Source organism: Sparus aurata, chromosome 16, assembly GCF_900880675.1.
Source record: "Sparus aurata chromosome 16, fSpaAur1.1, whole genome shotgun sequence".
Classification (NCBI taxonomy): Eukaryota; Metazoa; Chordata; class Actinopteri; order Spariformes; family Sparidae; genus Sparus; species Sparus aurata.
In genome coordinates, this window is record NC_044202.1 from 8,027,870 (window position 1) to 8,045,346 (window position 17,477).

Genomic DNA, 17,477 nt, shown 5'->3' on the forward strand with positions numbered 1-17,477 from the left:
ATATCATCGGCCGATATTAGCCTTTCATTGATATAGTGTTATCAGTTTTTTTAACCCTACTATCAGTATCTGCATCAGCCCCAAAAAAATCGGGTATTGGTTGGACTATGATAATGAGAATTACTTCCATGAGCATTGACATTTTAACTACTTCTGTAAAAAGAAAATAAAAGTGGGCCAAGTATAGAACCTTGAGGTACTCCGTTTAGTAACATACAGTATACCACTTTGAACTGTACGCACTGACTTTGACACATGGAGTAATACCTGAGAGGAAATTAATAGACCACTCTACTGCCAGATCTGATGACTATGAAGCAAAAAGGTGTCGTCACACATATGCAATGAAGATGAATGACCTCTGCCAGCGCAAGATGTGAGAATGAGCTGAGTTTGTTGGTTTGTGGTCTGTTTGAGGGGTCAACCCCAAGAATGTCTTTGCTATTCTTTGTGGCTGCAACAATGTTTTATTTGCCCCTTCACGCCTGAGGAATGGAAGCAAACCAAGAAAACCAAATATTCACCTCTGTTTGTTTCCCATATATATCCCCATGCCCTTATTCATCTAGGCTTGTTCCACAGTATCAGACTTTTTCCGGGCTCAGATATCAATTATCTTGAATCCTGTCTCTCTCAGTGTGCTATTTTTAGAAAAAACATCAAGCCATAACATAATCATCGACTAATGAATCCATTTTAACATCATTACACATCATTATAAGTGGGCTATATTCTGATAATGGCTCCATTGTTTTACCCCATGCAGTATTTCAGTCATATCTCCATGTTTTCCTCCTCGTCCTACATACTGGGGATATAACAGGGAAACACCCAGTTCTCATAAAACCGGCCTGTGTTGGCTGACTTGATTGCTGTGTTAGTGGTAATATGTGGTTTGTTCATCAAAAAGTCCTGTTGCTGTTTTAAATTGTCTGTTTTCAGCCAGTTTAAGTTGTGCTGACACCACCCATTGTCACATTTTCCCTCACATCTCTGGTTTCGTCAGGATCTGTTTCTCTTCTACTGTGAATAAACTCAATGCAACTTTTATGTTCTTTCCCTCTCTCTTTTCCCTTCCCGTCTTCCTGTCTCTGTCCATCCTTCATCTGTCATCACTCCTCCTCCCCCTCACTGCCGGCTTGGACTGTTTTTGTGTGACAGCTAAACTGTAGGTGTGGTGCGCAGGTGGGGGTGGTAAACAGCGTCTGGTGGCTGCTGATAAATGTTGCTCCTCTTTTATGGAGCGATGACCTAAATAGAAAGATGACCTACGGCGAGAAGTAAACGGTGGAAGCGCCTCAGATGGCAACCGAAGAGGACAAGGTGACAACATTGACTGATTCTGACATGCATACACACAGATACATGTATTGCTGCCCTGAAGGGATCTTAATAACTTGCATTTTTATGGAAATTGTCCAAGGAAGTGCACACACTTGAGATCACAGTGAGTTGTTTTTGCTGCAATGAGGACAGGAAAAAATATTCAAATTTACACCACCTCTCCCCACTGTCTTTATGTCCGTCTCGTCCTGCAGCTTCCCTCTTTTCCTGAGATAAACCTGTCCACCACAGAAGTCCCTCTGCTGCAATTACAGCCTGCCAGACATAGAAGACTGGCAGACATGCTGACATGTGCAGGGGGAGCTCATTCTGGAGGTCTGCAGAGAGTAAAAAAGGTCTGGGCTTTTCCTTTGACCTTGACATGTCCTACTTCTGCTGCTTAACCCCAACACCTGTTGACCAGAGCTCTCAGTCTATAAGAATGAGGTCATGTGGCCTTGCGAGGAGTCCAATAACTCGTAATGCTTCCACGGGGGAGTGTTTGATCAGCAAAATACAATCACAGCTAGAAGCAGAGTTCACATCGTCGCATGGCAACAAAATCAAATTTGATGTGGTGAAAACAAACTAATTGGAGGCTTAAAAATAAAACCCCATTTCTGCAATGTCGTAACTCGTTTTTATGTTAAGGGATTTGGTGTTGATGCACAGAAGAGGGAGTGACTGACTCATCAGTGAAAAGGTTAAAGAGGTGCACAGACAACAGAAAAGAGCGTGTGGACTGAAATGTCCTGTGGAAACAATGTAAATATGTCTATAGAGGATTTAGGAATGAAGCTCACTACAGTGGTTTGCTTCTTTTAATCATAAAGATGAATATTCTTAGGGATCATTGGGTTTATGTCATTGTCAGAAAATGCTGCAATGCTATTTTGCTCCAGAAAATGTTTCGTGGACTTCAAATCCAGTTTTCTGTCTGCACAGGGATGAATAAATAATGACTAATTTTTTTGGTTAACTTATCCTTGTTGTTCCTAATGGTCTAGTTTACTTATGTAGGCCATATAGAGGTATTACATTGAGACTGTTTCATAACCAGTTAAAAGCCCCTTCAAGTAGAATTTAAGTTTGATATCTTTAGCAGACTTTAGCCACCACAAGCTAAGGATCAGGCAAGATCAAGAAGGCTAATGCTGCACAGGAAATGGTTATTTCTCAAATATTACATAGTCTTATAATAATAATAATAATAATAATAATGATAATAATAATAATAATAACTTTATTTGTATAGCACTTTTAAAACCAGTGCTTTGACACAACAAGGCAAGAGTTCACTTTACAAATACAAAGGATGATAAAAATAAATTGCATGAAATAGTTGAAGTAACAGAGGTAATAGTGCAAATTAGAGAGCTTTTGTTTCAATAGAAAGTTCTCTCGAGCAACTGAAACACAAATACATTAAAACTGTTGATGTTCTGCCTGGTGGGTCTTCCTTTTCTCATGTTTCTCTCTTTTCCTCTCCTCCATCCGTCCCTTTCTTTTCACCCCAGCTTTGTACCCCTGCAGCTCTCCTCTTCCCTATAATGCCCCCATTTCCCACTCAGTTTGACTTTTGACATGTTGCCTCCACCGAAGCATTACTCACGCTACCTCCACAGAACCCCCACCTCTGTCCCAACCCTCCTTTACCTCCCGCCTTCTTCCCTCGTTATAAACTCAGCACCCGCAACAGTTGGCTCAGTGTGAGGAGCCCTTGCATGTAGTGAAGGGCACAAAGCAGAGATTTGTGATTTTTGTTTTTAAAAGCAACGCATTTCGCCGTCATGCACATGTTCGGGATCTGGCGCGTGCTGTGTGTGCTTGGCTTGGTGGGTGCATCACTGTGTGGGAATGAGGTGGAGTATGAAGGGAACTACGCCGACAGCTATGACAACGAGATCTCTCAGGACCAGCAGGGGGGTGAGTTTTGTTTATTTATCCTTTTGTCTCTTCTATTCCCTGCTTGTTTGAACAGATGGCTCATTGTGAAGAATCAGCTGCCATGCCGGATTTTACCAAGACAATAAAATGAGTCTTGTGTGTTTTGATTAAAAAATTCACCAGCACACACTGATTTGTTTGTTTCCTTTGGTTAAGTAAAGGTGTCCTGCAGGCACCTATTCTAGGTGCTCTTCTATTCACCACATGAGCCTCGCTTCCACCAGACTGTTCAGTTTAGTTCATTTCAGTTCACATTTTGTCAAACATACAAACAGTAATTTTTATATTTCTTGTCTGTATTTTCTAATGTTAAATGGTGGATGCTACCAAAAGAGCGAAAAAGCTTGTTTCCTTGTTGTATTAAGCAACCACATGTGTGTGACGTGTAGCTGCTACGCGTTATCTGCTACGCTGCTATCTGTGCGGACCTGGGTTGTAATGTACAGTTTTATGCAGATGATGCCATCTTTAGCGGCGATGAAAGTGATTTGCATTTGACCTTATTTATCTTAAGAAATTCCCAAACTATCGTTGCTTTCTGATAACATCAAAACAAAGTAAGTGTAATATCAGGTCACAGGTTATTCAGACTTTAAGACATGTCCAAAAAGAGCTACGGAAAGCTAGTTTGAGTGGTTTTGTTTGTCTCATTCCCAACTTGTCAAAAACTAGCGTCTGTCAGCCAGCATCAGTCTTTTTCCAGTCAGTTCAATCTTCCAAACTCTTCTTTATTACCCTACTGTAACTGTGAAATACATTCTGAAGAATATCAGTGTTGTTCTTACGATTGTCCCCAAATTCTTACATATTTTTCTTCTTCTGTACCAACATTTAAGACATTGTAATTATTGTATGATATGTGCAATGAAGGTACACTGTATTATAACTTGTAACCAAGTTAAATAATATTTAATGTTTGTTAATATTTTGGTAACATTTGGTATTGGATAATAACTTATCAATTCACAGTGGGACTGTATAATTAATTCTCTCTTTGGTTTTTGTCTACAGGGGAAACTCCAACCACCCCATGCCAGACTGCAGACTTTTCCCGCTGGGACAAGCTGTTCATCGCTCTTGAGAACTCCCACATGAGGCAGAACATACTGCTGGACTCTCTGGAGCAGTGCTGTGGAGGAATGTCCTCTCTCAGGACGCAGGTGGACAGGCTGGCTAAGGGAACATGCCAGCAGTGTCTGCCCAGCCTGGAGTCAGCATGCAGGGCGCAAGCGGAGCAGGCGAGAGTCAGGCTGCAGCAAGGCTTCGTGGAGCTCAGACAAGAGGAAGCAGCGAGGGAGAGGAGCTTGAACGCTACCTTGCAGCAGCTCCTGCGCAGTAGCCATGAAGGTAACGCTCGGCTGAAGCGGCTGGAGGAAACATCAGGACCAGCAGACGGCAGGTTCGGACACCAACCAACGCAGAGGCCGGGAGCTTTAGGGGGGATGAAGTCATTCCCTTCTGTCCTGAAGGAACAGGAGGTGACTTCACCGATGGACATGGCCACAATGGAAATGGCCCTGGTTGCCATAGCAACAGATCTGCAGAAGGTTCACCTGCAGCTGAGCAAAGTGATCGAGCAGGCAGGAACAATGAGGAAAGACAGAGGAGACACATGAATCGTCCACAGCGAAAAAATGATAAAAGATACACTGGGGACACTCCAGTGATAACAATTTTGCACATACTCATTTTTTAAGGGCCTTTTTTTGTCTTTTTATACGTGAGCTTGTTTATTTCTGGTGACAATAAATTTAGATGTACCATAAATGTTGTGGGTTCACTATAATGAATAAAAACTTTGTAAACAACCTAATCAGCCTCGTGGAAAGGTTTCCTCCCTCCTCCTACACAGCAGTCAACTCATTTACAGAGCTCATGTTTCCATGCACATGCCTACACTTTCATCCGTCTGACTCATGTGCATGAACGCGATCCCTTCCTGCACGTGCCAAAGCTGACACCACCGCTGCCTCAGTGTTTGTGTTGCGGCGATGTCTGCATATACCCACAGCCGCAAGAAAGTGTGTGAAAAGTTTTTGGAGCATGTTTTAATTGTGGGCGGGTCTCGCCCTCTCATTAGCTGCTTTAAGGGTCTGTATGCTAAAAGAAAGCGACTTACGATCCCCTGACTGTTTATGATTTATGAAACTCTGCCAGAGCCATTACGCTGCCGCCCATCCCTCCTGCAGCCACACACACACAATCATTCATTGTTATGAACCCACACAGTGGCTGGTGTTGATTGGAGGTACTTTCCATGTTTTTTTACAGTCGTCATTCATTTTTTTTCTTTTTTTTTGTGAGAGCTGGGAACGAAATTTGACAAATGAGAAATCAAAAAGGGCGAGAAAGAGCGAGAAAGATCAGTGATGGAAGATGTATTCAGCTCCCCAACTTAAGTAAAAGCTGTGGCTGAATGTAACCAAGTACATTTACTCAATTGTTGTACTTCAGTATAATTCTGAGATAATTGCACTTCACTTGAGTATTTCCATCTTCTGCTACTTGATACCTCCACTCACTATATTTTGGAGGTTGTACTTTTTACTTACTACATTTATTTGACATCTATTTATATTTAGTTACTAGTTAGTTTGCAGATTGTTTGCTGCATGTAGAGCGCTTTATTAAATGAATGTATATAATCTGCAGTCAGATAAAAAAAACACTTATTCTGATAATCTTCCAGGCCATTTAGGGTGACTTCTATGAAGTCCATATCTATGATATGTAACACATCATGAGCACGCTTGTAATGGATTATAATGCACTTTTAACACACTAATTCTCTATATCAATCATCATAACTCCTTATAGTGTCTATAATCCATAAAAACAAACTTATAATGTGTATTAGAGTGCCTTTAATTATAAACAGTCATAAATATTTCAAATTTTTCATCATAAGTGGTCATTGTTTGCCGCGAAAACTAATAAAATATAGTATATAAAGCACTATACATGTTGGTGTGATACTGATTATTCTAATAAAGAATTATCAATATTCAAGAGTGCCTATAACTATAATATTATGGAGCTGGGTGCATTATCATCCATTATAAGCATGTTCATAATGTCTTATGATGCATTATTGACATGGGCGTCACAGACAGTGTGACTTTACTTTACCAGAACCTATAGCTGCGAGATACGCCATGGATTTTTAAAAGTTCAACATTTTCCTCTACAAAGTAATAAAGTAGTATGTCATATGGAGGGGCAATAATGCCAGTAGAGTAAAAGTCTTAAGACGTGCTTCACTAAATGTGCGCAATGACTTTCCACCGCTGAGCAAAGTGTTGCGTCAAAAGAACATTTGAACCGTATGTGCGTTTAATTAGGCCAGCGCGCTGACATCACACAAGCATTCTCACTAATGAAAGGCTCAGAGCCGAAGCATGAATGCATACTCTGTGTGAGCGTGTGCACCTTTCCTCGTAAATCTGCAGCATAGCGGAGATTTAAATTTTTTTCTGGCCTATTTATGAAATGTCTAAACTAACAGTGCATAGGATGGAATAGTAAAGATAGTAGCTATATGTCCAGACTGTGTACAACACCTGTTTCAGCACTGTATCCACACACGCACACATTCACGCCGATGATGCTTGTTTTCATTTTAAAAAAAGTCTCCATCTGTGCTGTGCTGTGTTTTATCATATCTTTTTTTTATTCTAAACCTGAGAAAAAGAAAAAAAAAGAGGCTAATGATGAGGAAACAGGAGAGGAGAGTCCCAGAGATTGATGGTACTTATGTGTCTGACAGGTAGTTATTAGACGTAATGACTGCTCCCCTCACACCGAACAGTGTTTTTACCAGCCAGCTGGCCAGACGCGGCACAACACCCAGCTGCCGTCAGCCTCGCTTTCTGTCCCGGCTTCCTTCTCTTTCATCTCCGTTTCGTCATGTGCCATCACTCTCCTTTCTCCCCCTGCTTCTTATCTGTATGCCAATCCCATCATTTCCGCTCCCTCTGCCCCCATTTATCTTCCTCTGATTGTGCGTCTTGCTCCTCTCTCCTTCCTCCCATCCCCTGTTTTTCCTCTCTCTCTCGCCAGCAGCCAAATAGATGGCATCAATCCTTGGCTAGCCCTCAGCTGGCCGGTAAGAGTGACTGTTGTGAAATGTAGCCAATGTACGCACACACCACGCACGCTCACTCGTACGGAGGCGAGATACTGATTACAAGTGGCTTCAAGAATGTGTTTGAGAGATTTTAATATCACATCACACGTCACTGGAACAGACGACAACAATATTGGCACTTTCCCAAAAGCAAAGAGGACAATACAAAATAGATTAAGCTCCAATAAACATTTAGCAGTCTCTTATGTACACTGGAAACAATCTCATGAAGTGGCGGGAAGAGATGGGGGCGGTGTGAAGCGAAGTCTATTTAATGGGTGAGTCCAGAATCTCCTCATACTCCTCCCTCTGGCGGCGCCCTCCCCCTCGGGAGGGTAGCAGCTTCATCGCCACCAGCCAACCGACGCTCAGTATGACCATCACGTTCCCGACGACCTCCGGCGCAGTGGGAGCCAACGGCAGCACGGCGAGATGCAGCAGCATGGCGACAGGTATCTCCAGGCTCTGAGAGGCGGAGACCAAAGCCGGGTGGAGTCGTGTGAGGGCGTGCGTCATACCAAGGAAGGCGGCAACCGAGCAGGCGACCAGGCCAAGGACGAGACCCCAGGCTTGGGCACTCATAGGCCAGGACCAGCCCTCCTGGAGTAGAACCAAGGAGGCTGGGGCAAGTAGGCAGCCCGTCCAGCTGACTGTGAACAAAGCCGTGCCCACTCCCACCCTCTCCTTCAGGGAGCGATACCCGACCAGCGCCAGAGCCATCCACAGTCCTGCGAGAGCCGCAAGAGACCAGCCGAACGCACCCCTCCAGAACGCAACTGGGTCGGTTGGCGCGTCTGAATTGCTCTCATCTTCTGTGGGAAGCACCACAAGCCCTAAACCGCACAGTCCGGCAGCTATGGTGATCCCATCAGCCAATCCCAGCCTCTCCTCCAGGAGCAGGAAGGCCAGGGTCGCCGACAGTGCCGTGGTTGCTAGGCGCCACATTGTTGTGCCATTTCCAGGAGAGACGAAGGTTAATGAGGAGTAGGCGCAGCAGAGGGAGAGAGAATAGGCGATGCCGTAGCAGAGGAGACGTAGGCGGTGGCCCTCCGGTCCAAAAGGGTTCTCCCCCTTGTGCAGTGGTACAGCCACAGACAGCAGCTGGACAATGGATCGAACCAAGAGCAGGAACAGGGGGCCTAGGCTGAAGCTCTCAGAGGCAACGCGGGTCAGGACGATCAAACAGCCGTGAGCCAGCGCAGCACCAACCAGCCCCACCCAGGTGAGCCGGGACGCAGACACAGACGCCTCCCCGAAACTGGCAAGCTGTTCCCCTACCCCTTTCCCCGACCCCTTTGCTCCTCTGGCTCCCCCCTCGCTTCCATCTCCTCCCCCAGCAGCAGCGGTTTGAGGTTTGCTGCTTGTTTCCTTGTCTTTGGAGCCAAACAGAGTCAATGGCCACTTCTTGGAGTCGGTCAACTGTTTCTTGTCTGACGTCTCCTCCAGGAAGGAGCCAAAGTCCTCAAAAGACGGAGCATCGTCGTAGCCTTCGTCCCCAGGCTGGGGGAAGTGTGTGTGCACCCCAGGTTGAGGGGAGTAGGGGGTGTGCGTGGCGTATTTGGCGGTGACGGTGTGAGGGTGGATCTTTACTCTCTTCTTAGAGCTGCCCAGGAGGTGAGTGGACTCCATTGTTAAACCTCGATGAAGACCTGCGAGGGAGGAGAAAGGACACTGTTAGAGCCACATACAACATTTTACACAATTGTAACTTCTCTCTACTTTCACCCTCCAGCAGCCTCCCTCTCTGGGATGATGCCTGATACCTCATATATCTTTGATATCCCAGATAATAATAGCATTCGATGTGACTCACATCTTCCCATGTGCCCCGCATGTTTGACGGAGGATGCACGTAAGCGCTTCCCATCTGAGCACTCGCAAGTTTAATTGTTTATTTCTGCATGATGAGAGTTCACATTGAGTTCATATTAGCGGAATCATGCAGAACCATAACGACAAATTAGCAAAGCCATTACTGCTCTTTTCAGTCTTCTCAGACAACGCAACCTTGAATAGGGGGTTAGAGATTGCTGGCAATGACAGTTACATAAGGAAGTGCTGACTGCCTCATGAGTCTTTTATCTCTGTGTCTAACTATGTTTTCTCCCTCTGTCTTCTTCCCTTCCCCCTCGATTTCTTCACACATTCAAGAACGGAGAATCAGAACTATAAAAAAGAATATGAATTGCGCATCCCATGTCTCATCTAATCCCTCCTTCTCCTTTCTTCTCTCCGTCTCTTCAACTTTTACCTTCAAGGTCCTCCCGCTCCACGGATGACTAGCCCATAACCGACGTATTAACAGCCCTCTGCAGCAGAACAATATGGTCATGCAGGTGCTGTCCGGCACACTGCTGCAGTTCAGCTTGTAAAGCTCTCAGCAGTCCACTCGGTTTCTCTGGGAACGGGGAATACTTTCACACGGTGTAATGTTTGTTTTTCATGTAAAGGCATATGGAGTATAGTACTCAGTTATTTCCCAGGAGCTGCAAAGTAAGCCATTACTCAACAGTAATTTGGCCTCTTTTCTTGTCTGTATTGAATAAAAAAAGATCCTGTACAAGCATGTCCTCCATGTACACTGAAGAACTGCTTTGAACAGAACCAGAACAGATTTTTAGATAAATAATGCACAATCATAAAAAATATTGTACTTTTCTACCAATAGTTCTTATGATGATATTTATAATGAACTGATTTGCGACACAACCACAGCAAGTGAACCACACACACAATCTAAGTGGATATTCACAACAAAGTCGATTTAATCACAACATGTCAGCAATAATTCAATGACCAGACATTAACAGCCTGCGCGAACCGCACAGTGGCATCATCCAGAGCAGGTCTATTTTTCCATGCGGTTCTCAGGAAAAATAGATCTGAAAGTAATATATGGCATATCAACATCTAACCAAAAAAAATAGATTAGTTTTTGACATTATTGCATGTTAATTTAAGTCAGTGTAAGCAAAACAATGTCATAAACTTAGCATAATTGTAGATGTGAGGCACTGCGGGAAACATTTCTGTCCAAATGGAGGTTGTTGGGTAAAATGTGCTAGATGTTGGGGCCAGAAGTGCCAGAAGTTGGCAGAAGAAGACTACTCTTTTTTGATTGGTCATTGCTTTGATTACTTGTTATAATTTCCATGGGTACACAACAACCTGAAGTATATATAGTAACTATCATTTCAAACAATTATGCTTTTATATTTGCAGTAAAATAATCGAATGTAAAAAGTGGCTCATTTCACCTCTTTGTACCCTGAAACCAAGATATATAAAAAAAAAACAATGTTGCCACAAGACATTCATGCACACTGACTGCCCACACTGACCTCTTACTGCCAGAGTTGCTCAGGGACACTACAATCCAACTCTGACAATTTCAATATGTGCCACACAATGTCAAGTTTTATCAGACTAGTGAAACAGCTCTTCAGTTTCATTTTTTCCTGCTCAGCCTAAAGGTCTGGATGAACGATCTGACTGCAGCAGTTTTAGCAGCTCGCTGCTGTTTCACACGCTCTTGGTGGTGCAGTCTGTTTGATTTGGTCGAAGCGGGAGTAGCGAGTGAATTTGTGGCCAGGTAGGAGGCCTCCACCCTCTCTGGAGGTGTCGAGTATTCCCACCAAGGAGCCTGACTTACAACAGACAGGAGGGTCAGGTTGTGAGTGCTGTTTTAAATTACAACAGAACATAAAGAATTTTGATTTAAATTAGGATATAAATACTTGTCTTTGAAAATATTGGTTTTGACTAAATTGAATTAATCCCTTCTTAAATCACAAAAACTCGTAAATCTGTCCTCCCCCCTGCTTGAACGATGAATCTGGACTGAATGAAACTGTGGTTCAGATTACACAACTTCTCAGCCCGCTGAATGAAGTAAAAAAATAGCCACAGGCTCGAGTTCACACTGGTGACATTTGAGAAGATCTAGTCATTCACTTCTCAGAGGTAGACGGGAAGATCGAAGCCTGATCTGCCGCTCAGAAGGAGCGAAAAAAAGAGATCAAAACGTTCCTGTGTGACTCTTCGCTTCTCACTCGGTAATATTTACGGCTGTGGATGATGCAGCCTACCTCTGCAATGCTGCTGCTGCTTCTGCTGCTGCTCTCAAAAGCTTGTTTCACACCTTACACAACCCTAAAGTGAGCCGCTACGAGCCAACACCAGAAAAAAAAAAAGAAAAACAGAAAAAGTGAGCCCAGCAGCAGAGAAATCCAACTGTACACTGACCTCCTGGTGTATTTATATCCATCTACTATATTTCATTTGACAAACATCCTCTAAAGACTCTCATGCCTTTACGAGCTATAACATATTTGATATGGACTATTAACAGGCTAATCAATTTGCCACTGGTGCTCCTGAGCAGCCTGAAAGCCTCTGCAGCTGTCATATCTTATTTATGTTTATAGGTTACTGTGGAGGTAAATATATACCTTTCAATTATATATTTATGTGGGTGGGTGTGTGTTCTTCGCGGAAGGGGTTATTGAATGTTATGTAAATCCGTGTGTGTGTGTGTGTGTGTGTGTTTAAGTGGGTGGGTGTCTGGCTGGAGATGTTATTCTCAAGGTTATCTGGGTTCCTGAGTGATGCGCCCCAGTGACGCCGAGGGCCGACACACACACACACGCGCGCGCGCGCGCGGAGGCAAATTGAGAGGTTGTGCAGCATGTGTTGTCAATACAATTTCACAAAATAAATAAATATAACATCATATCTCTGCTGGTCGCCCGCAAAGACCGCGGTTAGATCCCCGCCGCTGGCACACTCTGCGAGGTGTTTTGCAGCATGTTTCAAACAGCATGTGTGTGTATGTGTGTGTGTGTGTGTGTGTAATGTTGTAGCCGACAATGACAGCCAGACCCGTGACCCATGACGAATTATTGAATGGAGACAAGCGCGCACTCGCCTGCGCTCTGCATGCGCCCGCGGATCGGCACACGGTGGCTCAATCGATGAACCCCGACTGAGTCCTCAGACGGTTTCCCAATCAGCGACCTGCTACTGAATCTCGTGTCATAACTACATGATATTGTCCGATCAATAAACCACCAGGTGGATCGTTAATGCTGACAAAGACAGCCTCGACTCACCTGCTTTCCCGCAAACCAGCGGATCCCGCCGGGTTGAACTTCACTCTCGGTCAGCCTCAGTCATCAGCCGAGCATCTCCAAAGCTCCATCACCTCTTCATCTCCATGTCTTCTTCTCTGTCCTGCGGCAAGTCTCCTCTTCCTCTTCCTCCTCTTCCTCCTCCTCAAGGGCACCGCGACGGACGGACTTGACGCGCCTCTGAGCCCTGCCCGGCCACGACACCTGCGGTCACCTCACCTCACTCAGCTCTGCGGGAGGAGACCGTGCGTTTTATGGCGACCTGCTGCCCGTCCATCCCTCCGTGCAGTGATACAGATGCTCCTCCTCAGCTCGGCTAGAGAGCGAGACAGAGAGAGAGGGAAAGAGACACAGACAGAGAGGGAGAGGGAGCGAGAGGAGAGGAGAGGAGAGGAGAGGGGGGACTAATCATAACGTCTGAGCATGCGTGACATCCGCTGAACACCAGCACTACACACCCCTAATTATTGTGTCATTGTATGTTATCTGTCAACACGGCTGTGCACGTGTGTATGTGTATGTGTGTGTGTGTGTGTGTGTGTGTGTGAGAGAGAGAGAGAGAGAGAGAGAGAGAGAGAGAGGCAACACTACCCCATCAATATTCCTTATATTCCCATTGTGATCATTAATGTGTATGGTTTATGGTAATTTGATTAATTGTACATGAGACCAGGAATATGCACCATTTAATTACAGTAGGCTATAACAGGTCCGGAATTACAACTTGATCTTGAGACCCACATTATTAGAAGAGCCTGTGCCAAATGATATGCTTTGTAATACCTTTGTTACTTAAGGTTGCACTGTGCTCATGTGGGTAAAAGCAGATGTATATAATGCACACAGTAGGGTCTAAATAAGCAAGCTGTTCTGATGTTTTCCCATTTATTTATTTAGTTTGTTAACAACATGTCTGGTCTGCAAAGAACCCTTACCTCAATCTCATCCAACACCTTTGGGATGAACTGGAACATGTTTAGGAAAAGATCATGTTTTTGCTTAAAATCCCTGTTTTGGTTTCCACAAACACAGCTTGAGATGTCTCAAGGTCTCTACACAGACCCTTAAATTTGAGAACATTCTCAATTTGAGTTTGGAAGGATGGCAAAAAACTTACAAATGTTGAAACACAGTCTTGAACTGTGGTCACTGGCTTGGCAGCCTTCTCATCTGTTACTCCACTTCACATCTCCTGATGTGATTTTATCCTGGCGACTTGGAATGTAATTGCAATGATGGTGGTGAGATGAGATTGAAGAGAGAAAAGAGAACGGAGGTCAGTTTCCTTAGATTCTTTCTTCTGCTCGACTCACAACTGCAGCAGAATCTTGCACATTTTCATCTTTCTGTGAGCTGACAGTAATTGCTTTGACATTTTGCTGCCAAAACAGTTGCGTGCTCTGCTTTATTTCAAGCAGTATTAACCTTTGTCAAATACACCTGGGTTCACTGTTGGACCGTCGTACTGTGAAACGAGAAAGCCTCTGGCTGCTGCTACGCTCTTAGCGGGGGAGACTGACTCCTCCACTGGGACCACTGGGTGATGCAGAACAGTCAATAACAAGATCAAATCCAGTATGAACCCATGAGCACATGATGAGAAGAAACACATCTTTCCGTTGACTAATTGCCCCAGATATTTGGATTGTGGAGATAATACAGCCAATAAATGTCAGCAACATTTGTTGGAACAAACCGTTTCTGTGCTACATGTTGTGCTTTTTCTATTTCTGTGTTGTCCAAGTGAGTACCGTGGAGAGTCTGCACGTTTCTCGGCCAACCAATTACTGGAGAATTCACTAATTAGCTCATCACTCTGTGAGGATGCCAGTGCAGATACCACTGTCACTTTATATTTGCAAATGCTTTCTGGATAATCTGTGCTGCAGGTTATTGTCCACTGCGGATAATGAGGCAACTTTTAGCACTAAGCAAACAGTTAGCCTAATTACACATTAAGCAGACATGGTGCAATATAAGCGTTCATTTTGAGTTATGTCTCTGACCCCCCAACAAATGTGAGTCAAGTCTCAATTTCCCTTCAAACTCTGGTTGAGCTTTATTAATTCCTTAAGGGAGTTTTCTGGCTCATTAGCAGCTTAATGCTCTGCTATGTTCACCAGCTAGTTGCTAATTTTGTCTGTCTGCTGTTTGGTTCTGAGCAGGTAGGTGCACAGTAGGGGTTTTCTCTTGTAGCTGGAAATGCATTTGTCAAGACCGACGAGACTGAACCAAAACACTAATGTAATCGGCCTTAAAACCAAAAACAATGAACTGATCGTACAGACGCTAACATGCTCCTTAGAGCTGAGGAGAAATTAGTTGGTGATAAATCCCTTTGTTTTCGTCACTATTATCGACCCCTTCTGCATCACACATGGTCACTTGAGCCATTATTGATTTGAAATATTGATAAGTGCAGCTTTAAGTTGCTCAAGTATGAGAAGATGCTATTTTTAGATCACTTCCATGCGTTACAAGTCTCTTTGCACTGCTGCATTAAAGCTTTCTCTGTAAACGCTGGTCATATACTGTTGATTAAAGCTGGCGTTGGTACGATTCAAGAAACAGCAAGAGCAAAGCTACATTTCGATGAATCACACTGAACGATCCTACCCCCTCCCCTCAGGCCTCCCTTCAGAGAGACAGCCATAAAGCTCTTGCTGGCCAGCAGGGTGGTGTGTTAGCAGCTAGTTCACTTTAAGCTTCAAGCAACTCTGTTAAAAGCCAAAGTCAACACACGCAAATTAGCCATCATTTACATACCTCAGTCCGAAAGGCTATCCGGCGTGACAGTTACTCCGTACTGCTGAAGGTGTGTGCTTTGTGCTAACAGGGTAAGCTTTGCTCAGGGGCTGTGTGCTTTGTGCTAATGTAGCCATTGAACTATGCTGTTGCTGCTGCTGGGTTCTGTTCTTTGGCTCGGGGGCTGTGTGTTTTGTGCTAATGTTAGCTGCTGAACAAGGCTGTCACTGCACCTGCTACTCACTTGATCTTTGGCTCAGAGGCTGTGTGTTTTGTGCTAACGTTAGCTGCTGAACAAGGCTGTCACTGCACCTGCTGCTCACTTGATCTTTGGCTCGGAGGCAGTGTGTTTTGTGCTAACGTTAGCTGCTGAACAAGGCTGTCACTACCGCTGCTGCTCACTTGATCTTTGGCTCAGGGGCTGTGTGTTTTGTGCTACTCGGTTAGTAACTGAAAGACAGTCACGGGTGCTTACTCATTCTACAGCTCAGGGGTTGAGTGCTTTGTGCTACTGAGTGCTGAACAACCGGCTCGGCGGCTGTGTACTGTGAGTTCAGTGCACAGTGTATCCAACTACCTCATGTGTCCAGCACGTGGCAAAAAAACACCTCACATTATCATGACGAACATAGACAACAAACACAGCTTTTGTTAGGATTCAACTCTGTCAAGCTAGCTTGTTAGTGATTGGAAATGTTTCCTGCTCTTTCCCTGCCAGTCTTATGTGGCTAGCTTGCTAATAGCTTTTGCAAAATAATCACATAGCCTTGTGGAAGGACTCCAGTCATGCATGCTGAGTACAGAGTGCCCACAGGCAGAAAGGTACGTGGGCAGACGGACAGGTAGCTTTGTCCGATCTTTTCACACGAGCTGAATGAGATGATTGGATGGGCTTATTGGAGGCCTTCAGTTATACAAACATCACAAGAAATGCTTCTAAAATATCTTATTAACCCTTTCTGCTGCCTGGTTGGAATTTAAAAGGGATCATGGATGTTCACTGAGATAACTTTAAGCTGGAGCTCAAAAATACCGTGCGTCATCTCATTCAGAATACAGAAACCAATCTCACTCTCCGGAGGCTCGCTCTCCTTTAAAAATCACGAATATCATTATGTAAATCAGGGATGCCAGACTCTGAAGTTGTACTGTTTACTTATTTAACACAACGGGGGTGAAGTTATCGTATAATTGGCCTGGAAATGCCACCCACATTGGCTGTTAAAAGTGAGTTCAATATGGACAAATGGAGCACTGGTAGAATAAGTTTATGCACTGGTGAGCTGGCTCTGGACCTGGGGCTGTTTTTATGGCGGCAATAGTCCTCAGGGAGATGCATGGTGGTCCAGAATTTAACCGACAACAATTATCTTTCTTTCTTTCTTTCTTTCTTTCTTTCTTTCTTTCTTTCTTTCTTTCTTTCTTCATGCATGTGCTTTCAGCTCTTTCTCTGAGGATAAGGAGGAATATCTAGTGTTTCCATGGTTACGATGAATAAGAGACACATCTATTTAGGGCATTGTATAAATCCCATCCATTAACTCTGCGGCCAGGTTTTGGGAAATCGGTGTTCATCATATCCAGACTCGGAGGTGCTGCCTCTGGGGAGGAGTTGGTGACTTGCTGGGATAAGAATATGCTAAGTGAAGCAAAGATGAGCTGACAGCAGGGAGGAAGTGGAGAGGAGGAGGGAGGCAAGAGGAGGGTGGGGAGGAGAGTTGGAGACAACCAGGATCAAGAAGCCTTCTGCCTCTCATGCCTGCTCAGGATGGGATGAATTATAGAGTGTGGTGAAGGGTAGAGCCGCATCTGGAAGGGGGAAAGTCGACTTTGGCTGCGCTAAATTTGGGTTTTTTGTTTTGTGTCTTTCACTTTCTGCTGCAACCTCGTCTTCATGCATGCATTTGTCCATCTCAAACACACATTATCTATGTCTGTTTCTCACTTATGCTCACACATTAGCACATGTAGGCTGGGATGTTTGTCTTCCAATTTCGCACTTGTTGGCCACATAATGATACTCCATCTGTCAGTCATATTTTCATGGGAGAGAAGCCCTTCCCGCTAGTCAAAGAAAAAAAAGATAAATATATACTGTTTACATATGCATACTGTATACATTTCAATGGTTAGTCATAATTAGGAGATAAAAAAGTTTTGAGAAAAAAATACATATTTATGAAATAGAAAGTCAAATTCGGGGATAA

At 44.2% G+C, this 17,477-nt stretch overlaps 2 protein-coding genes across 2 annotated transcripts; one reads left to right on the forward strand and one right to left on the reverse strand.

Moving 5' to 3' along the window:
- The first annotated feature begins 3,017 nt into the window (after positions 1-3,017).
- Positions 3,018-5,083, forward strand: LOC115597458 (pentraxin-related protein PTX3-like). The gene is made up of 2 exons (XM_030443373.1): positions 3,018-3,249; positions 4,282-5,083. The coding sequence occupies exons 1-2, from the start codon at positions 3,114-3,116 to the stop codon at positions 4,884-4,886; spliced, it is 741 nt and encodes a 246-aa protein (XP_030299233.1). The 5' UTR covers positions 3,018-3,113; the 3' UTR covers positions 4,887-5,083.
- A 2,389-nt stretch (positions 5,084-7,472) lies between these two features.
- On the reverse strand, positions 7,473-12,926 carry slc35g2a (solute carrier family 35 member G2a). Its single transcript, XM_030392390.1, has 2 exons — positions 12,508-12,926; positions 7,473-9,045 (listed from the first exon to the last, which is right to left on the reverse strand). The coding sequence occupies exon 2, from the start codon at positions 9,023-9,025 to the stop codon at positions 7,664-7,666; it is 1,362 nt and encodes a 453-aa protein (XP_030248250.1). The 5' UTR covers positions 9,026-9,045; positions 12,508-12,926; the 3' UTR covers positions 7,473-7,663.
- Positions 12,927-17,477: the final 4,551 nt, after the last annotated feature.